At 35.3% G+C, this 25,062-nt stretch overlaps 1 protein-coding gene across 7 annotated transcripts in view; it reads right to left on the bottom strand.

Moving 5' to 3' along the window:
- The window catches only part of PHYHIPL (phytanoyl-CoA 2-hydroxylase interacting protein like), an 87,913-nt gene extending 63,981 nt beyond the window's left edge, over window positions 1-23,932 (bottom strand). Inside the window, exons 1-3 of one of the 7 annotated variants that reach the window (XM_047826207.1) lie at window positions 23,594-23,677; window positions 19,687-19,844; window positions 16,974-17,097 (exon numbers count right to left, since the gene is read on the bottom strand). Coding sequence is in view for 1 of the 7 variants with exons in the window: in XM_047826203.1 (XP_047682159.1) it covers window positions 23,594-23,699 (106 nt within the window). In the remaining 6 variants the exon portion in view is untranslated. Of the gene's footprint in view, window positions 1-14,639; window positions 14,680-16,973; window positions 17,179-19,686; window positions 19,845-23,593 lie in introns of those variants that run through there. The other 6 variants (XM_047826209.1, XM_047826205.1, XM_047826210.1 and 3 more) reach the window with 6 other exon arrangements.
- Window positions 23,933-25,062: the final 1,130 nt, after the last annotated feature.

Raw genomic sequence — 25,062 nt, 5'->3', positions numbered from 1 at the left:
AGAATATTTTAAATTTTGTATTTGTATATCCTGAGAGCATATTTTATGACTTGTTTTACTTCCTGGTAGCTCTTATTATAGTTTTTCAGAAACTGGGTTTATGGCATAAACCCTTTATACTTTCTATAAACCCTGTATGTTCCATAGCCAAATGAAGACTTTTCATGGGATTTGACCTTGATATAGATTTCTATAACAACAATGAAACCATTAGGCCTCTTTTGTTCTCTTTCTAGTCAATAGAAAGGAATTGGTACATGTAGCTAACTAAGTAATTGACCATGATCTATGATCTATATAGTAATCTCTACATTCTATAAAAGTTGAAATATATGTATTGCAGTTTATGTTAACGTGATCTTGACTTTGTAAATTACCTGTACTTATTATACATGTCTGAATTATACATATTACTGATTTTATGTTGTAGGATGATATATCCGTTAAGAACACTGGCATTACACAAAGCTGGTACAATTCCTGACTCTGATTTATTAGCTATATAGCATTAGAGAGGTTATTCAACTTCTGTGATCCTTGATCTTCTCATCTGAAAAATGGAAAGTTTGAAATAGAGAACTATTAAGGCATTCTGCTTCCTTAATTCTGCTTCCTAACTCTAAAATTCTGCTTCCTTAATTCTGGTGATAAAATGTAACACTACTTAAGCAGTAAGAACAACAAAATGGTATATAAGTAAGGTAGTTTTGGGAACAAGAAAACACACACACACCTCTAAATTACCTAAGGCATTAATCAAAAATACCAAAGTGGTATAAAAGTAAGGTAGTATTCCGAACAACGAAACACACAACACACTCACACGTGTGCGCACGCATGGACGGACACACACACACACACACACACACTGAACTACCCAAGTCATTAAGCAAAAGTTATTTTGATTTAATTATGTGAACAACAGTTGCTTAAATTCTCGTTAACCACTCATGTGAAGATGATATTATTTGCATTCCTTAAATCCTTCTGTGGCTAACCATGTGATAAGGTTAACATGGGATTACTTTTTAAATTGGCCCTTCAAGATCTGGCATATTTTTCTCTCTGACCTAATCTCTACTAACTCCCATTCTTACTCTCAGTGGCCACTACTAACCCTACTAAGCCTACTAAGCCTCTGTTGATTCCTCATACTTGGACTATTACTGCCTATCTCATCTCTTTTTCCCTCCCTACCACTATCTCCAGAGATTTTTGCCTTTTTGTTTTGCTTTCCTAATTTCTACTCATCCTTCAAATTATTGCACTTTATTCCCCTGACTCTCCTCATCGCCCCTCAAGTCAGGAGATATTCGTACATATTTCTGTTAGATGAATAAAAAATAAATGACAAACCTTTAATATTCAAATAAGGTTTCAAATATATTTATAACTTTAAAAATATCAAGGCCCAGATTTCTTTTCAATATTTTCAATTTATAACTTTGATAAATCATTAATACATTTTTCAATTTAGTTTCACATTTCATTATTGAAAGGCTGAAACTAGAATGAGGAAAGGTTTGTGACATTCTGATTCCTTAAAATCATCATATTATAGCCAAATAGGGCCAGGCACCTATCAAAATGAGAAGGCAGATATATAGATCCTATTCTTCAAATGCAACTCTATTTGACTTTGGATAAAAGTAATAAATATAAAAATGTGCCAGAGGAGCACAAAAGAATTCTGGAAATAGGATAAAAAATTAAAGGAAGGGGTAACTGTGCTTTAAGCACAATGTTATTTTTTTAATGTTTATTTATTTCTGAAGGAGAGAGACAGAGCATGAGCGGGGGAGGGGCAGAGAGAGGAGGAGGCAGAATCTGAAGCAGGCTGCAGGCTCTGAGCTGTCAGCACAGAGCCGGATGTGGGGCTTGAACTTGTGAACCATGAGATCATGACTTGAGCCAAAGTCAGACGCTTAACCGACTGAGCCACTCAGGAGCCCCAAGCATAATTTAAAGGAAAGCAGAACCTTCAATTCTTGGAGGATTCAGTATATATACTCTTACAGAAGTAGTATTAGCAAAAGGCAAATCAACCTGATAGCATAGCCATAATTGAAAAAGACATGGGAAAAATGAAAGAGAAGAATGAAGGTAAGGAAATGATGGCCCTGGCAGCGTGGTACAACAACTTGCACATGGTAAAGCAGTTCACTTCATACTTAGTGAGATTTTGAAAGGAAAACATATGGACTGTAGAAGAAAAAAGTACAGTTGACTAGTCAGCCAGGTAAGCCTGGTGAACAATAGGGTGACAGATGTCAAAACCAAATGACTCAAAAAGAGGAAAGGTTACAATAAGCTTCATGAAAGTCTGCAAATATACTGCACTTGAATTAGGGTTCCTCAGCAGAGTAAACAGATACTGAAAACCTATTGTCAAAAAGATTATTTTTGGGTCAAGAATAAGATATCACTGCAAGAAAGATAGAGGTTAGTGATGTAGATTCTCAAACTATTCTGTTATAAAGTTATGAGATAAAATCAGATTAGACCAATGAAGAGAAAGGACTCATGGGATACTTTCTTAAGATTTTATATATGGAATGCCTCTAAAGGTCAATGTCTGGGAGTTATGATGATAATGATAATATCTTTTGGAAAACAGGAGGATTATTATTGGGAGAAGTGGAGAGCAAGATGTTTCTAAATTTGAAGCATTGTTTTAATTCTGTGACAAGCACCTAACCTGAGATTTCAAACACATGAGATTTTTTTTTACCAGGAGAATTCATCTAAATTGCTTCACACAGAATCATGTTTAGAAAATACATTTAAAGTTCCAGTTCAAGATGGCAACATAGAATGATCCAAAGCTTACTTCCTCCTATAGACACGCCAAATCTGCAGTTAAATACGGAACAAATTGCTCTGGGAAAAAAAAAACTGTCTGAGCAACTTCTATGCATTAGGCAAAGGAGAGAAGGCCACATTAAAGCAAGTAGGAGAGGCTGGAAAGCAATCTCACCATAAACCCCATTCCCCAGAGCTGCGACCCACAATTAAGAGAAAACTCAAAACTTAGAGCTTTGAAAACCAATGGGGCTCACATCCACGATATCCACAAGGCTATAACAATTTGAGAAATGACTCTTATAGGGCTCACACACCCCGACTCACCCACCCAAGGGCTCAGCACAAAGGTAGCCAATAGGCAGGCACCCAGACTTTAGGTGAATGAGGCTTACCTGCTAATCTTAAAGTGTTGGCCTGAGGCAAAAATCTAATTCAGCACACATCAAGGGTCCTCCTGGCACACAGTCACCATCTTCACACTCTCCCTCTGCCTTACTCTAACCAGTGAGTGCCATCTTTTTTCTTTTTTCAGTGGTAGGCTTTTTTTTTTTGGCTTTTTTTCCCCCTCTTTTCTTAGAGGTACCATCTTTATGCTCTCCCTTATGTCTCACTCCAGCCAGCAGCTACCATCTTCACGTACTAGCTGGTGAGCACCATCTTTTTTCTTTTCCTTTTTCCTGGAAGGTGTGATCTATACTCTCCCTGTGTCTCATTCCAGTTGGTGTGTGCCATCTTTGTACTCTCCCTCTGCTGTGCTCCAGAGTGTCAGTATCTCTTACGGGGGAACCATTACATGCACCTGTTTTTGCAGCTGCTGCCCTGATACCACTTGATTGCTTGGTCTGGAGGCCAAAAGCGGGGAAACAGTCCCATGGGACTGTTAACAAATAGAGAGATAGTTCTTGGCAGACTACAACCCCCATAGCACCACACAGATAGCAAACTAAAACACACCCCCAGTCTTTCTGTGAAAGAAGCCTACTTGCTTGTCCAGGAGCTTTGGCCTGAGAGGCAGGCTTCTTCTGATTTGGCATACAACTAGGAGCCTGTGGAGCTGTTTTCAAGGAATAGAGGCTGATAGATATATTTGTGCCTTCCTGCTGCCTTGCTCCAGCTCACCAGTATCTCCCTCCAAGTAAGCTTAATATACCCTGTCTGGCATGCCAATGTTTATGGCTGCCACCAGGGGAAACCTATACATTGCCTGGCTCTGGTGGCCTTCAAGTCCCACAGGACTGTAACCAAAAGACAAAGAGTTTATAAGTGGCTATCACCCACAGCAAGAGTCAACAGAGACAGCAGCTCAGTCTTTCAGTGAGAGTGGCCTATTAGCTTATCATCATAAATATGCCTGAGGGGTGGATTTCTAATTAAACACATATCTAAGAGCTGACAGTAATCCTTCCAGGGACCTCAGAGGGCAGGAGTTATTTCTGCACTCTCCCCTGGCTGCACTCCAACAGACTGCCACTATCTCCCAGAGGCATTTTCTCCCAGAGACAAACTTCTACATACATTTGGTACCATGGTTTCTAAATCTGGGACCTGGTTTGTGCAGTTGCCACCAGAGGATGCCCCTTACTTGCCTGCGTTTACCTGAAGTTTGTGTTCTTGAGTTCCATAGGATTGTAACAATCAGAAACAGTTCTTGTCAGGCTACCACCCTCAGGGCACTGCAAAGACAGCAGCCTGAAACACCCCAGCCTTTCTATTAAAGAGACCAATTAGCTTGTACTAGGGCTTTGGTGTGAGGGGCAAGGCTTCAAAAACTAGACTTCAAAAACTAGACTGCAATAGTAAACAAACAAAGGCATTACATAAAGAGGTCAGTCCAACAAGGGTATATAACATTTGTATTTAAAAATGCACCTAACATAGAGGTCTATATACATGTCAAATATCAATAGACAGCAATACAATTATAGTAGGGGAATTTAATACCCCACTTACATCAATAGATAGATAATCAAGACAGAAAATCAATAAGGAAAACATAGGGCTGAAAAGACATATTAGACCAGGTGGGCTTAACAGATGTAAACAAAACATTCCATCCCAAAACAACAGAATACGCATTCTTCTGAAGTACACATTCTCCAGTATAGATCATATGTTAGGCCACAAAAAAAAAGTCTTAATAAATTTAAGAGGACTGAAATCATATCAAGTATCTTTTCTGGCCACAAGGATATGAAACTAGAAATCAATTACAAAAAAAAAAAAAAAAAAAGAAAACAGAGAATTTACAAACATATGGAAATTAAACAACATGCTACTGAACTTCCAATGAAACAAGGAAGAAATAAAAATAAAAAAATACTTTGAGACAAATGAAAATAGAAATACAACATAGCCAAAACTTATGGGATACAGCAAAAGCAGTTCTAAGAGAGAAATTCATAGTGATAACATCTATATCAAAAAACAAGAACAATTTCAGATAAATAACCTAACTTTACATTTCAAGAAACTAAAAAAAAAGAACAAACGAAGACCAAAGTTAGTAGCAGGAAGTATAGACTAAAGCAGAAATAAATAAAATACACGCTAAAAGACAATAGAAAGGATCAATGAAACTTGTTCATTGATAAGAAAAACAAAACTGATAAACCTTTAACTAGACTCACCAAGGGAAAAAAAGAGGACACAAATAAGTAAAATCAGAACTTAACAAGGAGATGTTATAACTGATACTATAGAAAAATAAAGGATCCTAAGGGACTATTATGAAAAATTACATGCCAACAAATTGGACATTCTAGAAAAAATGGATAAATTCCTAGCAATATGTAACTTACCAAGACTGTATCATGAGAAATAGAAAATCTGAACAGGGTGATTATTAGTAAAGAGATTGAATGAGTAATCAAAAACTGCCCAAAAAACAACAGTCCAGGACCAGAAGCTTCACTGGTAAATTCTACAAAACAAAGAAGATTAATACCAATCCTTCTTAAACTCTTCCCAAAAAAATGGGAGAGAAGACTTCTAAGTTCATTTCACAAGGTCTGTATTACCCTAATACTAGAACCAAGCAACTATCCCACAAGCAAAGAAAATTACAGACCAATATCCCTAATGAACATAGATACAAAATCCTGAAGAGAATGTTACCACACCAAATTCAACAATACATTAAAATAATCACATGCTGTGATTAAGTGGGATTTATTCCAAGGACACAAGGATGGTTCAACACCTACAAATTAATACGGTATACCATATTTACCAAACAAATGATAAAAATCATACAATCATCTCAAAGATGCATAAAAAGTGTTTCACAAAATTTGACATTCATTCATGACAAAATGAACAACTAAGTTGGAACACAGGGAATTTTTCTCAACATAATAAAGGCCATCTATGACAAACCCAAAGCTAACATCATACTTAATAGGGAAAAGATAAAAACTTTTCCTCTAAGATTGGGAACAAAAGAAGATGCCTTACTCTCACCATACTTACTCAAAATAATATTGGACAATCTATCAAGAGCAATTAGTCAAGAAAAATAAAGTCACCTAAATTGGAAAGGAAGAAGTGAAACTATCACTATTTTCAGATGGAGTGACATAGAAAATGCTAGACTCTATTAAAAAAAAAGTTAGAACTAAATTCAGTAAACTGCAGGATGCAAAATCAGTATAGATTGCATTTCTATACACTAATAACAAGATAGCAGAAAGAGGAAATAAGAAAACAATTAAGATACAATTGTATCAAAGAAGAATAAAATACCTAAAATGAACTTAATTAAGGTGAAATATCTTATGCTGAATTTTATAAAACATTGATGAAAGAAACTGAAGACACAAATGGAAAGATTTTCTATGTTCATAGATTGAAAGGCTTAATTAAAATTGTTAAAATGTTCATATTCCCCACAGTAATCTGTAGGTTTAATGCAATCCTTATCAAAATTCCAATGGCATTTTTACAGAAATAGCAAAAATGATCCTTAAATTCGTATGGAACCAAAAAGATCCCAAATAACCAAAGTAATCTTGATAAAGAACATAGCTAGAGACACCACACTCCTGATTTCAAACTACATTTCAAAGCTATAATCATCAAAACAGTATGGTATTGGCACTAATACTGACACAAAGATCAATAGAACAGAATAGAGAGGTCAGAAATAAAACTGCACATATATGTTCAATTGATTTGTGAAAAAGGTTTCAAGAACATACAACAGGAAAAGGACAGTTTCACTAACCTATGTCACACAAAAAGTAACTCAAAATGGATTAAATACTTGAATGGAAGATCTGAAACCATAAAACTCTAAATAAAACATAGTCAGTAAGCTTCCTGATACTGGTCTTGGTGATGATCTTTTGGATTTGACGCTAAAAGCAAAAGTAATAAAAGCAAAAATAAACAAATGGGACTACATCAAACTAAAAAGCTTCTGTACAGCAAAGAAAATCATCATCAACAATATGAAAAAACAAAACCTACTGAATGAAAGGAAAGGTTTGCAAATCATATATCTGATAAGGGGTTAATATTCAAAATATATAAAGAACCCACACAACTTACTAGAAAAAAAATAATCTGATTAAAACTGAGCAGAGGGGCACCTGGATGGCACTGTTGGTGGCAATGTAAATTGGTGCAATCACTATGGAAAACAATATGGAGGTTCCACCGAAAATTAAAAATAGAAGTACCATATGATCCAGCAGTTTCACCTCTGGTAGTTTATCTGAAGAAACAAAAAGGTTAATTCAAAAGGATATTGCACCTCCATGTTCATTTCAGCATTATTTATGACAGCTAAGACATGGAAACAACCCAATAAATAAACAAAATGTGATATATATATATATATATATATATATATATGAATAATTACTCAGACATAAAAAAATAATGAAATCTTGCCATTGGTGAGAACATGGATGGACCTTAAGGGCATTACACTAGTGAAATAAGTCAGACAGAGAAAGACAAACGACATACGTATAATCAAAAAAAAAAAAAAATGAGCTGGTGGTTTCCTGAGGCAGTGGGGTGGAATGGAGTGGGGTGGAAAAATGGGTGAAGGGGGTCAAAAAGTATACATTTCCAGTTATAAAATGAGTAAGTCATGGAATAGAATGTCCATGATGGTGACCATACTTAATACTACTGTACTGCATATTTGAAAGTAGCATGAGTGTGGATCTTGAAGATTCTCATCAGGAGAAAAACATGTATAACTATGTATGGTGATGAATGTTAACTGGACTTACTATGGCCATCATTTTGCAATATATACAAATATCAAATCATTACCTTGAATAACTGAAACTAATATAGTGTTATGCTAATTACATCTTATTAAAAAATATGTTTCAGAAATGTTTTTGATGCTAAAGAAAGAGTATATAGGGACGACTGGGTGGCTCAGTCAGTTAAGTGTCTGATTTCAACTCAGGTCATGTTCTCATGGTCCACAGTTTGAGCCCCACGTTCGGCTCTGTGCTGACAGCTCAGAGCCTGGAGCCTGCTTTGAATTCTGCGTCTCCCTCATTCTCTGCCCTGCCGCCATTCATGCTCTATCTCTCTCTGTCACTCAAAAATGAATAAACATTTAATAAAGAGTATATAATTATGTGATATAATGATATCCACCCCTGAATGTTGGGTGGATTCATTTATTACAGATATGGCTTGTTGTACAAAGCAAGATGTGTAAAAATAGAATAAAAATTTGTTGTTAAAAGTTTTTTGATCTTGTGCCCCTATATACAAAAATGTTGAGAATGTATATAATTGCAGTCAACTCTTTAGAAATTATATATACATACAACCTTACTGATATGTTATGAGTATTATATACTGGAAAAATAAAAACATAAAATATATAATTTAAAATAATTTATTTTTACTTATTAGTAAAAGATATATATGAATATGTGATTTTATTTTGATAATCTTGGCTTAATATTTTGTGATATAGCAGTTCAAACAACCAGCTCTGAATTTGATCTAGATATCTTGTTTTAAGGGTGTCCCATAGGAAAAGATATCACAATAGAATAGGTATATCAGAATGGAAAAAGTACACCGTGTCTTACGAAACACTAATATTTTTCATTTCTTTTAATTATTATTTTTTAACATGAAATTTATTGTCAAATTGGTTTCTTTTTTATTTTTTTTCAACGTTTATTTATTTTTGGGACAGAGAGAGACAGAGCATGAACGGGGGAGGGCCATCAGCCCAGAGCCTGACGCGGGGCTCGAACTCCCGGACCACGAGCTTGTGACCTGGCTGAAGTCGGACGCTTAACTGACTGCGCCACCCAGGCGCCCCGTCAAATTGGTTTCTATACAATACCCAGTGCTCATCCCAACTCATTTTTTTTAAGTTAATTCATTTATTTTGAGAAAGAGAGAGAGTGAGAGAGCAGGAGTGGGACAGGGGCAGAGAAAGAGGGGGAGAGAATTCCAAGCAGGCCCAATGCCAACATAGCACAGAGCCCAAGGCAGAGTTTGAACCCACAGTGAGACCATGACCTGAGCCAAAATTAAGAGTCAGACAGTTAACTGACTGAGTCACCCAGGCACCCAATACTAATATTTTTCATTTCTCAATTCCATATACCAATTATATAAAGGTATCTCCAGCACATTCAGTATACATGACAGTTTGATATACCTGAAATTAATCTCTGTCTCTCTCTCTCTCTCTCTCTATATATATATATATATATATATAAGATTAAGCATTTTTTTCTTATTTTAGCTGAGATAAAAATAAATATTAATAGAAGTTCTATTACTCTGGGGTTCATACACAATATACCCATGGTATTTACATAAAACTTTTGAAAGTTCTTACATTATAAAAGTAAAGTGCATAATTTCCCCCCCAAAAAGTAGTACAGTACAACAGAAAAATGAAAATCAGTCATGTGCAGACCCTCAGTGATAATACAAGACAATAAAAATTTTAAAAGCAATTAAAATGAATTCTGGTACTAAAATAAATTATGATACCTTATACTGTTAGTATAATAACATTACCTAGTGCAAACATTTTACAAAACTACATTTTAATCTGACAAAAACAATTCTGGGTAAAATTTTTTTTTCCTTTCTCTTTTCTTACACTATCACACCTAGCTTTCTTAAGAGTCACGTTTTACTTAAAAACAGTGCTTTTGGGGCGCCTGGGTCATGATCTCGCAGTCTGTGAGTGTGAGTTCGAGCCCCGCGTCGGGCTCTGTGCTGACAGCTCAGAGCCTGGAGCCTGTTTCAGATTCTGTGTCTCCCTCTCTCTCTGCCCCTCCCCTGCTCATGCTCTGTCTCTCTGTCAAAAATAAATAAACATTAAAAAAAATTAAAAAAAATAAAAATTAAAAAAATTAAAAACAGTGCTTTTAACATTTCATAAGAGACTTGTGTGCTCAAAGAAAAGAAATACAGAAATGTTGACAGAAAGCTGGACAAGCTTTGCAAACTCCTAGGTAAATGATACAAGTACAGCATTCTGAGTGCTTTTGAAATTTGTCAGCACAATTACAATTTAGCTACCTTTGAAATTACCTACAAATAGATGAAGCTAAAAATATCTGAATTTCCAGTGTCTAATATATACTTTCATAGATAAAATTTTCATAGATAATTTAAGAAACCATGATTCAAGACAATTTAGTTTATATTACATTTCAGTGCCATTTTGCCTTTCTGTCAAATTCTTCTGAAGGAAACAATTATAAGAAACTAGAGAAACGACAGAGAAACCCTATTGTAGAGAAAATAATTATTCTTTGATTAATGTGTTTTGTGAGTTTAGATTTCATGTCAGGCTTAAAGGATAGCATTTCTGTGTTTTAAAGTGCAATGAAAATAAGTAAATAACACACACACACATACATTATTTGTGCTAAATAGCATCATGCATGTATCCAGGGAAATATATTTAAGATTTTCATTAAAATATTAATACATTATAATGAAACCAAGAGGATTTTGTATGTTAGATAGCTAAAGTTGTAAAGTATTAATAATACAGGCAAAAAGCTGGAAGAAATATTCTAATTATTAGTACAGAGAAGAAAAAGTTCATTGTTGACCATACGAAGCTTTTGAAATATTTGTGAAGCTCTCAGAAATATTCATGCAGATGAAGATACACTTTTAAAATACATGGTGCAGAATAAAAATTCTGGTAGAGGTGGTTAGATTGTTTTTGGAATATTTATCACTATTTTGACCTTGAATTTTATCACTGTAAACTGTGTAACTGGAATTTAAATGAGGAAAGCTTTTAGCAAAACAAGTAGCATAAACAGCAAATCCCAGAACCACCATTCTTTAGTGATTATGTTTTCTTTTTTTTTAAATCACTAAAAAAACAACCAAAAAAGGTATATCAAGCTTCATGGAAATTAATATTGGATACAGTGAATTGTAACAGAAAAGAACAATATATAAATATTCTCAACCCTCAGCCTATCACAGTTTGAAAAAGTTATACAAAAATTATATTTATTAAAATATCAGGCTTATCTAAGTTTAAACACAAAGAATCAGCCAAAAAAAATTAAGTGTAAGAAAGACCATGTTCTATTTAGGCTAGCCATTCAATAAAAACCCTAGAGAACATTAAAATTAGTGGATTCAAAGTCAAAAGAAAATCTTAGAAATATACATTCAGTACGAAAGCCTTAGAAATACCTTTGGTGAAAATTTTAGTTTATCTTTGGGCTCCAGTGTCATTATTTTTCTGCTAATTTGAATTCCCAACAGTTAATTTATTTTATGCACTAAAGCCTATGTTGCCAAAGAGGGAAAAATTAATCCAGTATATTTCCACAGTAAACACAGAAAATCATATACTTATTCCCTTTCCAGTCAAAATAAGGGGAAATCTATCAAGTACAGAGTTTAGGCCAATTGTGTTTCTTCCATGTCAACTGCCTGAAATAACCACACCCAAGCCAAATTTAATTATATCAAAAGTAATTAATTTTCAAATGCTCCTTTTAGACCCCACATAAAAGACACCAGCATTCAAATTTACTTATTCTACTGAGCAGCTGAACAATTTGACATGGATCCAAAGATTGACTACAGGGTGAAGTAAAGAAAACCTAATAAAGGACAAATAGGAGGAACAGAAAACCATCTTGAAAAGGACTACCAAACTTTCATCTTTATCCTCAAAATCCCTGCCTATGAGACACAGATGGACATTTCTAACAGCCTTCTGGTCATCTCCATCTAGGTATTACACAGGCAACCTAAGTTGTCCAGAAAAAGCTTTATTTGTTATTAAGGCTACTACTTCACATTTCTTCCAACTAACAAGCTACTTTATTTACTGGTATCAAAATACATCAAATCTCCCAATTAGCAAATTTAGTCATCACCAACAGCTCCTTTTTTATATCTCTCACTTCCAGTTTAATCACAGCCAACAGATTTTTACTTAGGCTTATTAAATCTTGCATTTTTGACATTGTAACAAATATGTTAAATTAGTAAACTGTTATCAAAAAACTAGAATAAAACATTGGTACATGTCTTAAAATGCAGAGATAAATCCTTCCAATTTAACTGAATGAGAATATGATTGTGGCAGATCTTTCCACTTACTTTTGTAGAAGTTTCTCAAACAGATAAATTTAAGAATGCTAAAACAACACACAATGAGGAAGAAAATTTTAATGTCTAAATCAGGTTTTTAACACATCATAAACTAAATTGTCAGAAATATTGAGACACCTCTATTAAGGAGTAGAGATAAAATTTTTTAAATCTCAGGAATGGTAGCTCCCGTAAAAGCTATTGCCAACTTTACTAAGTAGTAATTGTTTATTAATAAGAACTGGATATTAAGATATTTCAAAATAGTTTTAAGTAATCACATATAGACCATGGTTTAAATTGAAGGAGTTTCTTTCTGAGCTAATTATAATGCTATGAATAAAAAATTTCAAAATTTATCTTTCATACCAAACTTAGGTGACTATCTTGAAAAAAGATATGTTTCAAAAGAAACAAGAAATACTCTGAGGAGAATGCTGGTGCTATTTTGATTGTGATTGCTTTGAATGTGTATATTACACACACATACACACACACACACACACACACACAATGGAATACTACTTGGCAATGAGAAAAATGAAATCTTGCCATTTAAAACAACATGGATGGAGCTGAAGGGTATTATGCTAAGTAAAGTAAGTCAGTCAAAGAAAGACAGATATCATATGTTCTCACTCATATATGGAATTTGAGAAACTTAACAGAAGACCGTGGGGGAAGGGAAGGAAAAAAATTTAGTTACAAACTCAGAGGGAGTCAAACCATAAGACTTTAAAAATTTTTTTTAATGTTTACTTATTTATATTGAGAGAGAGAGAGAGAGACAGAGAGAGAGACAGAGAGCTTAAGTGGGGGAGGGGCAGAGAGTGAGGAGAGAGAATCCTAGGCAGGTTCCACGACGTCAGCACAGAGCCCGAGGTGGGGCTTGAAGTCACGAAACTGTGAGATCATGACCTAAGCCAATATTAAAAGTCAGATGCTTAACTGACTGAGCCACCTAGGCGCCCCAAACCATAAGAGACACTTAAATAAGAGAACAAACTGATGAATGGGGGGGGCATAGGTGATGGGGCATGGAAGAGGGCACTTGTCGGGATGAGCACTGGGTGTTGTATGTTAAGTGATGAATCATGGGAATCTACTCCCAAAGCCAAGAGCACACTGTATACTCCATATGTTAGCTAACTTGACAATAAATTATATCTAAAAAAAACAAAATAAAACAAAAATGAATTTTAAAAATAAAAAAGAAACAATACTTTATTAATTTAAAAACACTTTAATAAAAATTAAAAATAGAAACACCACACAATCTAGAAACTCCACTATTAGCTATTTACCCAAGGAAATCAAAAGCACTAACAAAGATATACATATGCACACCTATGTTTATTTTACCATTATTTACAATAGCCAAGATATGGAAACCTATACAATGGAGTATTACTCAGCCATAAAAAAGAATGAGATCTTGCCATTTGCTACAACATGGATATAATTAATGCTCAGTGAAATAAATCAAAGAAAGGCAAATACAATATGACTTCACTTATATGCGGAATTAAAAAATAAATGAATAAACAAAAAACAGAAACAAAATACAGAGAACTGATAGTTGCCATAGGAGAGGAGGGTATAGGGATGTGTAAAATGGGTAAAGGGAAGTGAGAGGTACAGGCTTCCAGTTATGGAATGAATAAGTCATGGGGATGAAACCTACAGCAAAGAGCATAGATATAGTCAGTGGTATTGTAATAGCGTTGAATAGTGACAGATGGTAGCTACACTTGTGGTGAGCATAGCATAAAGTACACAGTTTTGGAATCACTATGTTGTATACCTGAAACTAATGTAACATTGTATATCAACTATACTTCAATAAATATAGGAAAAAAAACGTTTGATAAACATCTTTCAAATATAATGAGCAAACTAATTTGATTATTGAGGTATTTAATAAGCTGAAGAAACTCAATTTGATAATAGTCACGATGTTACCGAGTTTATAAATGCAGATGAATTGTCAGTAATGAAACTGATCCTTACAGTTAAGATTAATCATGCAAGTAAAATAAATTTAACTCTTCTGAAATTTTAAGAGATCAGCACAAAGGTATAAGCTTTTTAAAAAAAATATTACCAAAAATATTTCAGAATATTATAAGATACATTATTTTCTCACTGAACAATGAAAAAATGAACTGACGAACAGATTCGATCACCTCCCTCCAAAAGGACTATATACTTTTTGATTCAACTCTGAAAAAAAAACAACTTACTATTTCTATTTAGTCTGGATCAATTTATTTGAAGAGTATCCTGAGAAAGCAAAATGAGTTTATAAACATTAGCATTTGTCACTACTTATTTCTATGAGGTAGAATTTCCTACGCATGATACAATAAAAATAAAATACATAAGTGGATATTGAGGCCGATATAAAATAGCAACTTCCATGTATAATTGCTAATTTTCATTTCTTACTATATCCACTTATTGACTTTATTGGGAAAATGCTGTTAAGTTTGAAATTACAGGATAAATATATACTAATTAAAAGCTACTTTTACTTGTTGGAGTTCTGCAAAATGTTTAAAAAAAAGGTTCTCTAAAAATTACAAGCTTTGAAATTTATTAACAAGATTTCAGACAAGATAAATTCAAACTCCTAACCATGGCATAATCTAGGTAGCCTTAACTAGTTTTCGGCTTATTTTCTCATAGCAAACACTTCTTTTTTCCATCAATACCAAATGTTATATATTGCTAGAACATACATGATTTTACACCTTTATATATGCTCTTATCTCTATCAGAAATGCCCTTATTCCACTTCTCCTGGAAAAATTTTATTTTTATTTTAATATCCAGAAAAAAATTTTTGCTTCCTCTGTGAAGCCATCTGAGACACTCAAGACAGAATTACCTACTTTCTCCTCTACACTCTATTATAGTATCATCATGTTATATTTATCTATTTAAATTTATTGTCTCCCTAAATGCCAGTGAATCCTTTAAATGCAGGATCCAAGTTATATTCATTTTTGGATCCTTTTTTTTTTTCTGTTCTTAACACAGATCCTAAAGTTGGAGTACATGTACAAATACACAGTAAAAATTACATGTAAATAAAAGAACAAAAGGAAGCAAACTGGTTAAGTTTAGTGCCTAAAAATTAATCAAACAAGAATAGAATGGCACTGTCCTCAAGCTATTATACTCAAAGTACGGCCTGTAAACTACTTACCAGGCTCTGATGAGATAAAAAAAATTAGGATTAAACATTTGGAAACTTTAATAGGAATTTGACAGAGATTTTCATATCTGTTGAATCTTTTTTTTGGACTTTTTAAATTTTACTTTTCTAATAATTACTTTTATTATATTTTTATAAAGTATCATTCAGTGATAGATTGAATATTGAAAATAAAAACCAAAATACAGATTTAGAAGCACTACATTTGACTATGAAAGACAGAAAGAGGAGTAACACCTTGACATTTTTCAATGAGAATTTGGTTTACAAGTAAGAGTATGATGTACACACAACTGTTGTAGTAGTACACATCATAACTATCCATACTTCTCAAAGTCCACATCATTATCTTTGACACTCTAAAACCTATCTATTGATAGAATTGTTAAGTGTACCTGGAAATATTAATGCATAACTAGTATTTCTTTCTAAAGTTATTTATACGAGGACTAGATTTTAACTTAAAATTAGGGCTTGCTTCTTTCACTGCCTATCAGACCCAATGGCATAGATCACTACCCATTTTGATTGACTCCATACAGAGCTAGCCAGCTTTCTACTGCTCTCTGCCTGACCCCAGTAACATATAAAATCAAAATGATTATACAATTTTTTTCAGAAATTCTTCTTTCAATATTTTCATTCCTACCAAGAAAGATTAATTTATTTTCTCAATACTCTACATTAGGAGTTGGCAAATGTTTCCTCTAAAGGACCAGATAATAAGTATTTTAAGGCTTGTAAGCTATATGGTCTACTGTCACAGCTACCTCGCCTTTCTAGCAAGAAAGCAGCCACAGACAATATCTAAACAAATGGGCATAGCTATGTTCCAATAAAATTTTACTTACAAAACCTGGCACCAGGTGTTCAATTTGGACCAAGAACTGTAACTTGCTGATGCCTCTTCTATATCATAGGTATAACTTTAAAATCAATCATTAAGAACCTATCATATAATAATATTAAAAAATTGTCATTCTTGTTGCATTTATTATCAGCTTTTAAAATTTTAAATACTGACAGATTCACCATCATTCAAGCTAAAAAAGAAAAGACACTGTTTTTCAAGAAAATCACATTAAAGATATTGAAAAAAATGTTTGTGCTTTATCTTTAATGGCACATGTCTAGGGAAGCTACAAGCCTTTTATACTATTATCAGATAGCAACACTCTCACAGGCTACAGAAAACAAAAGAATTTATTTATAATATTTGCCACAACCACTAAATAAATAGCATATAAGCAAAATTCCTCACAAAGAAGCCCTTTTAAAATGAACCACAATCTTGGTGTGAATAGTTGTAAACACACAAAACTATGATTCAGAGTATGATGCTTTTTGTTCAACTCACATAGATGTGGAGGAACTTCAAAAATGCAGAGCTCTTGACTACATTTTTAACAAACCTGGAATGTAGATTTATTTCATCTTTAGGTTTCAAAGTTGACCTTCTCCAACATGTAATCACTCCTTTCCTTTAAGGGGTGAGACACAAAGCTGATTAGAGGTCACTCTAAAACTGAAGTCAAATCCTAATCTTGCCTTTTCCACGTAAATTCTAGTCTCCCCTGGTGGAATATATAGTTCTATGAACAATTCTCTTTCTCCTTCTAGAACTGTTTTCCTCAGAACATAAGAGGAATTACTAAATGTTTAAGTTTCCAAGGAAATCGCTTACTGTTAGATTCTAAATGTCTTAACATAAATGCTCTTTTCCCTTTTATGTTCAATATCTCTGAAAAGTCTTCTATGACTTCAAAACTACCTTTAGACAGATGACTCAAAAATCTCTATTTCACAATCCTCTATAAAGTATCAAGTGGCTAATTTTTATCTAGTAATAGGTATCAAAATACTATCATTGGATTATGGGTGGCCCTTTGAAGAGTGAGAATCAAGCAAAATAAGAGACTAAAAAGAATGTAGGTGGGTTCTCTTGTGGGCATCCATGTTGAAACATGCAGTAGATAATACTGCTCTGAGAATATGATTTCTGTGACGAAAGAGCCCCTGAAAAAGGGATTAGGATATATTTGGATGTCCACGGAGGTCTAAAATTTGAGGTCTAAAAAACTGTCATCATGATGTCTAAATATTATTTCCTTTCTCCTTTGTTCCCTGTCAATGATTCTTCTGATTTCCCAGACTTAAAATCCTTAAATTACTCCTTATCACTTTTCATTTTGCTTGAAAATTCAATCACAAAGCTTATAATTATTTTTGCATTTCTTTTACACCCTTCCCATTCACTATCCTTCCATAAGGATGCTGCCTATTTTTCCTGTTGAGAATTCTTCAATATTTGTATACATTTCTATTAGAAATCTTCCACAAATACTGATTGTACTTCTCAAATGTATGTATATAAAATACAGCTTGCTTAATAATTAATAATACAGTTTATCTACTGTGTAATAATAAAATTATGTTTAAAAGTGTTAATGAGGCAAATGCTTTCAACTAGTAAAAACAGAATTTAACAGTAAATTGATTCTTATAGAAAAATTTAACAGAAATGGAAAACAAACCCAAAAAAGAGGCAAATGCTGTAAGGAAAAACTAAAATTATGCATTTACTAAGGGCAGAGAAGAAAAACCAGAAACCTGAAGGATTATCCTTACTGTAGTAATTGATGCAACTGCTGTTTTTCTGAAGCCCCGGATAATATATACAAATAATCAATAAACTCTACTTAAATAAATTAAGGAAAAAATCAAGATTGGGCCTAAATGAGGGGGAAACAGCAGTGAAAAACTAAGTGACTTAGAAGTTGTCTAGGTAGCGTTCTATAGAGTGAAATTCTGACTGCCTTACCTAGGCAACAAACCAAGTTGCCAGTATTACTACTTATAACATATCAGTTATTCTACCACTGGAGGGAGTCTGGTCACATATCCTTTGATGTGACTTTTTTTACTCTCATAACTTCCTTGTTTTCTCTGGGAATGAATTAGAACCCCTACCAAGAATATGAATTGGTTTAACAATCTGATGACTTTCAAGCTTTCTGTTTTAGTTTTTATTTTATTTTTGTTATGTTCCATGTTCACTAATTAAAAATTTACAGCATCTCTATAGTCATATCTGGGTCAAAGAAATGAATCCAGAGATCTCATGTGCTGGTACATATGCATACTTAGAAAAATAATCATAAAGAAAAAAATGTTAAATCAAGAACAGAGAAGGGCTCTGATACAAATACCTACTCAAAGCAGATATCAAGGTCACAAAGCACGTGAAATGCAGCAAACAGCAGGTTTGAAGTAGAAGCTAAAAGAGCTTTTAGGATTAAGGCTGACAAGGATATTACTGATAGGATAGAAAAATATAAGCAAATGAGAGTACTGTAACTGTGGTTTTAAAATTAACTATCCTTTTAAAATTCAGAGTTAGAAGTTTCCACTGTCTACTCCTAAAGTTGAAGTGGCATAAGAAGGATTTACTAAGTAAATAAAACACTAATGAAATGAAAAACAACAAAGATCTAAACACTGGACCTAAATAAATAAATAGATAGATAGATAGATAGATAACAGTAGTTCAACTCAAGAAGTTATGTGAAGAATAGTCCATTTACAATAATAATTATTCTCTATTTTGTGTCAAGAATTTTGCGAAATGATATGAAATATTTCATTTAATTATTTTAACAATCCTACAGGATTGACATTATTATACTCATTTTACATGAGAGAGCTTAAAGCTAAAAACAAGTAATTTGCCTAAGGTAATATATCTGTCAAGAGCCAATACGCTGTCAGAGGTCCATCTGATTCTAAAATGGTATTGCCACTATGGTATATGAAGGTCAATGAGACTGAACAATGACTACCTTATGTTCTTGTACTATTAAAGGTAACAGTTATAAGTACTCTTCCTAGATGTCTGCTTCAGAAAATGTCATTACAGATTATCTAATACAGCACTGTATTAACTATTAAGCATTTCTGTGTTATTTTGTTTCCAAAGTTAAAATTTGTTTAATTCACATGTCAATTGCATAAATAAGTCATAGCTTATTTTTAATTTAAATAGATATAAGTAAAGATTAAAAGGAATTTACCTTTTTAAATATGTAAAAAAGAGAAAACCTTTTTTTTCCTTTCCTTCACAAAACTATTGTCAGACACAAAGACATAGAAATCTGTCAGGTTCTCTCTGTGCAATTTCCTTAAAATGTACTCCTTTGCTGAGTAGCATCATAAACTCCATAAATCATATCTAGGCAGTCATAAAATAATCATGGAAATAACACTTGTTAAACCTAGGAAAGCTTGGGGGTGGATTTAAGTGCTATACAACAAATTAATTTTGTGTTTTCTTCCTTACTATTATAACAAGAGTGCAGGAAGCTTGAATGCATAAAACAACATATATATAATAAATCTTTCCCTTTCAGCAAGGAAAGAAAGTTTTTATGTATATATATGTGTGTGTGTGTGTGTGTGTGTGTGTGTGTGTGTATGCACACATATATATGCATAATTTTTAAAAAATGAAGAGAAGTAGAAGTAATGTAGAATTCTATGCATGAAGCTGGGGGCTGTTCTGTCTTATCACAAGTCAATTAAGGTCTCAAGTATCCATGTGAAGAAACAAACTGGAAATGGATTCCCATATTATCAATGCTTCCCGTTGAGTAAATGTTTTTTTTTTTTTTTCCCTTCAATTTCTTTGGAAAATCCACAATTAATGTATATCAACTGGAGGATACTTCAGCACAGCAGAGATGGAGGAACAGAAACACTCTCCTACTTACAACAGAGATTCTAGAAAGTACTAGATCTACAGCACATCTTCAGAGGTTTCCTAATAGAAGTCTATTCAGAATCCTCATTTTGAACTACAGGTAACATCTAGACAGGGACCATGTACTAGCACACATGCCTAGGATAAAAGTACACATGAAATAACGTGTGTAGGGGCGCCTGGGTGGCGCAGTCGGTTAAGCGTCCGACTTCAGCCAGGTCACGATCTCGCGGTCCGTGAGTTCGAGGCCCGCGTCAGGCTCTGGGCTGATGGCTCGGAGCCTGGAGCCTGTTTCCAATTCTGTGTCTCCCTCTCTCTCTGCCCCTCCCCCGTTCATGCTCTGTCTCTCTCTGTCCCAAAAATAAATAAACGTTAAAAAAAAAAATTAAAAAAAAAAAAAAAGAAATAACGTGTGTGTAGAAGAACCTCCCTATTGCTTAATTTAAAAACCCAATTATATGACTGCTTGGATTCTATTCCATATTCTTCCAACTGTTAGATAGCTGGATAAACTATGGAAAAAAAGAAAACATTGTAAATTATTGCAAATTATGTAAACAGATTAATTTATAAGAAATAGCAAGTGAAAGAAAAAACATACAAGAGCCAAGGAAACAGAATAAAGACATACAGTTCACCAGCAGTTATAACTCTTAGTTGGCCAAATATGCAAAACACTATAAAATTTAAAAATCTATAAGTGGAGAGAGTAAAAGGAAATATATATTTAACAAAACTATATTTTCTCCTATTCTATTTCATTCCACTTCCAAGAAATTAATGTTATGCTCATTTTTTCCCATCTGTGAATAGAATAGAAAAAAATAAAGAGCAAATAAGACAAATGTATATCTGTGATTGTAAAATTATGAAAATTTATCACTTATTATATACTTAAGCATGTAACAGATCTTCTGCCACATCCTAATCTTTCTGTTATATATTTACAAAAGTAAAATAATGACACCAGAGAGGAAGTGAAAGGAAGTAAAGGGAGTAAATAGTACCTAGCTGAAATTTTCTCAATATAAAATTTGACAAATAAGGTCTGCTTGACAAACTTAATGCAACGTTTTTTAATTTTCTGCCATAAAAAACTATATATTTTGGAACTGACATGTAGTGTCACAAAATAAAGTTAGGCATTTAGTAACATCTCTACATAAGCTATTCCCAGTTTTTTACACATCTTTTAATAGAAGAGTTAGCTCTTTGTATTTGTTGGTATAAGATATTTAATAAAAATGAAACCCTATTCATTTAATCTATGTTGAATTATTAGAAGCCTGTAAATAAGTAATTTTCATAGATACTGCTTAGTGCTAGCACTCCCCAATTAAATGTTACATAATTTGTTCATTTTGCAGGATTCATAAATATGAACTGAAACAACTAAAAAACTATTACCAAAATAAAATGGAAGAGACCACAGTAAATGTAGCACTAGTTTCTGTACTCTACATTACTAACTTTGTAAACTTCATAAAAAAGAAAAACAACTTTATTCTCTCCATTATCTTTGAAACATGTGGCAAATCCAATTTTAAGTATTAAGATTACTGTGTTCTTGAGGGACAATCATGAATTGCTTATTTCCAATAACTACAGTAATAAGCTTTTGATAAATCATTGAAATAAATGAAAATGAAATCTATTTTGGTTTTCTATCAAACCAATCTAGGAAAAACATTTACAATGGTTAACACCAGAAAAAGTCACTTCACAAAAGCATAAACTAAAACCAATACAATTTCTTATGTGGTATATTAAAAATAATCTCTATAGTCTAATAATGCAAGTTTATATGTGGAATGCCAAAATGATTACTTCTGTTTAGATGCCATAAATATGTGCAACTATTACTACGGTGAACTAAGAATAAAGAAATTATGAACAGCTTTTGCAAGAGTATTTATTTATCCATACTGCACCTTTTTCAGAAATTATTTCAAAGTGGCTTTGGCTTCAAAGGGCAATTATTGTGTCCCAAATTTATTAATAAAAAGAAATTCCGTGTTCAGTTGACCTAAACTAGACTGTATACCAATGCCAAACCAAGTTATCATTTAAATGACTTTGAAACAAGACCTCTGCTCTCTATTTGGATTACATACTGATAAATTTTATGACTTTGTGGTCACCACATGAGTATCTCTACATAATCTTGACCAAAAAAAAATATTTTTAAATCATCGTCTGCATACATTGTTAACGGATTCCATTTATAGCCAAAAAGTGTTTAGGGTCATCTTGACAACATGTAAATTGTTTTTCCTTTGTCAGATGTCCAATTTTACAATTATTTGGTCAATGACTAATCAGATGAGTTTTTTTACAAATGAAGTTTTGTTCCACAGACGGACTCTTCAACTACTCCAAATAACACAGAAGCTACCCATATTGAACACAGTACCAGCTTATCTCTTTAACGCTTAAACCTGTGTTCAATCACTTCCTTCGGAGACTGCCAACTTTAACAATAGAATAAGCTACATAATATCAAGACACAATGGTGAGTACTCGCCACAGATTCTGTACCACAGCAGATATAATATGCCACTTCACAGATTTTTGAGTTTCTGAATCACAGCCCCAAACCACGAAGCTTGTGGCTGTCCTTGGTGCTGAAACGCACTTTTTCCCCGCGCCCCTTCACTGAAAAAAACCGTCATTCCAATCCCTATTTGAGAGCATAAAAAGACTCCTGAATTTGGGAGGTGGGGGTCTTAAGATGAGAGGTTTAAAAAGGAAATGGTAAGTTTCTGGGCTGAAAATGCTAACTAGCATGTGCAGGTGGAGAGGGGAAGGAAGGGGTGCTAGAAACATCCAGAGGGCATTTTCCCTACGGTTCCGGTAGACCCTGGAAACCCGGACTGCGGCACGATCGGAAACGCCTCGTCCCGGGCAGGAACGGCGGGCGGGAACGGCGCCCTCGCCCGGGCAGCTCCTCGGCGCTGGGCCAGGCGGGCGAAGACGGCGAGGGGCGCCGCGGCTGGAGACTACGGCGACTTTCCGCGCCAACGCAAGAGCCCTGGGGTCCTTTTGTTTCTACTGTCTGAGGAGAGGGCGGATGAGCGGAGGGGAGCCCCACCTGTATTTATTTGTACGGGGGAACAACAAAAGACCGTGAAGCCCGGGCGAGCAGGGTCAGCAGAGCCGGGGCGGCCGCGGCGCCTAGGCGCGGGCTCGGCCCCTTTCCTCACAGCCCCCGTCGCTCTTACCGTCCCGGTCGCACAGCTGAATGGCCTCCAGGCTGAGGTTTTTGATCACCTCCTCACAGGGGCTGGTGGGGCTGTTGAGGGTATGATCCAGGCGCGGCACCTCCATTTTCCCAACTCCCTTCTCAAGCCCGCCTGCTTCGTATCCAGGCTCTCTCGACGGACCGGGTGGGAGAGAAGGGCGGGAAAGGGAAGGGGAGTGTCGGAAAGAGGGGAGGAGGCCTGGGACGCGGCTCCGGAGGGGCGAGGCTGAGCTTCCGGGCTAGAGAGCCGCGGCCGAGGCGACGGCCGTGGCAAGACCTCCGGAGAGTGCGCGGCTCGAAGAGACTGAGAGGGACCTGGCGCGAGGGCGAGAGGAGCGCGCTCCCGGCAGGGAGGAGACGCGTCGCGCGGGGAACGTGAAGGCGCGGCGCGCGCACGCGCGTGAGAGGACGCGCCCACCTGCTGGCGCGCGGCGCTCCTCCTTCCTGCGCCCCCCCCTTCCCCCGCCCTTCCACGCGCACGCGCCCCCTGCTGCCCTCGCTCCTCAGCCCCGGCAATCCCCTGAGCTAGGGGAACTCGCGGGAACTGCGGGATGCTGGGGGTGCGTCACGCTGGACTCGCCCTCTCTCCTGGTGAGGTTGATTTAGTTTCTTTTCCCTCGTCAGTGTCAGTCGTATCCAGGTTGGCACTGGGGCGTCTGGCACTGGGGAGGTGAGAGGGAGCAGATTGGTTGTTTTGAAGGACTGGAAAAATATACGTCCAGACCCTTTGTATACGGGTTCGCGGAGCCAGAAGGCTGCCTTCTCCGTTCAATGTCCTGGGCTACTCCCCACCCAGCCCCCACCTGCTCAGCCGAGCATTCCTCAGGAACAGCTGCTTCCGTGTGAGAGATGTGTGGATTAACTGAGGACTGGCAGGGTTTAGGGACAGAATTTTGGTCATCTTGAAGGAGGGGCAAACAGGAATTCAAAACTGCCAGAAAGGTGAGGGAATGAGATGTCAGCCAGCGGGCTGGAAAGGCAGCACGTGTGCTTCAGGACTGACAGCCACTGATCTTTCAGCCTTCGCAGTCTAGCTTGCTCCATTCATTCATTAATTCATTCAACAACTAGGTATTAAATGTTTACTCTGTGCTGGGCATTGTTCTGCACGCTAGTGAAGGGGGTAAAAAACAGTACCTGTCCTGATGGATATGGAAGCACAATGGGAAATGTGCTTCCTCAAGTTACCCTAAATTTGTCTGCCCATTCTTTTTAAAGGCATTTAGGATTCTGCAGTGCACTTCGTGGAGGTGAAAAAGTTTTTAAAATAAAATGGGTATAGGTCACAGCCTATTGACCTCTGTTGCCATTTGCTTCTTTGGAACAGCTTTTAGTTGTGTTGCTATCTTAGGATCAAAACAGTGCTTGCCCCTCTCTCTTCTTTTTTTTTTAGTGTGTATGCGTGTTGGAAATTAAAGTTCCTTTTTATTGATTTTCCAATTTCAAACA

Source organism: Prionailurus viverrinus, chromosome D2 (genome assembly GCF_022837055.1).
Source record: "Prionailurus viverrinus isolate Anna chromosome D2, UM_Priviv_1.0, whole genome shotgun sequence".
NCBI classification, from domain to species: domain Eukaryota; kingdom Metazoa; phylum Chordata; class Mammalia; order Carnivora; family Felidae; genus Prionailurus; species Prionailurus viverrinus.
The sequence above is the reverse complement of the archived record's forward strand: the minus strand, read 5'-3'. Positions and strand labels throughout refer to the sequence as shown.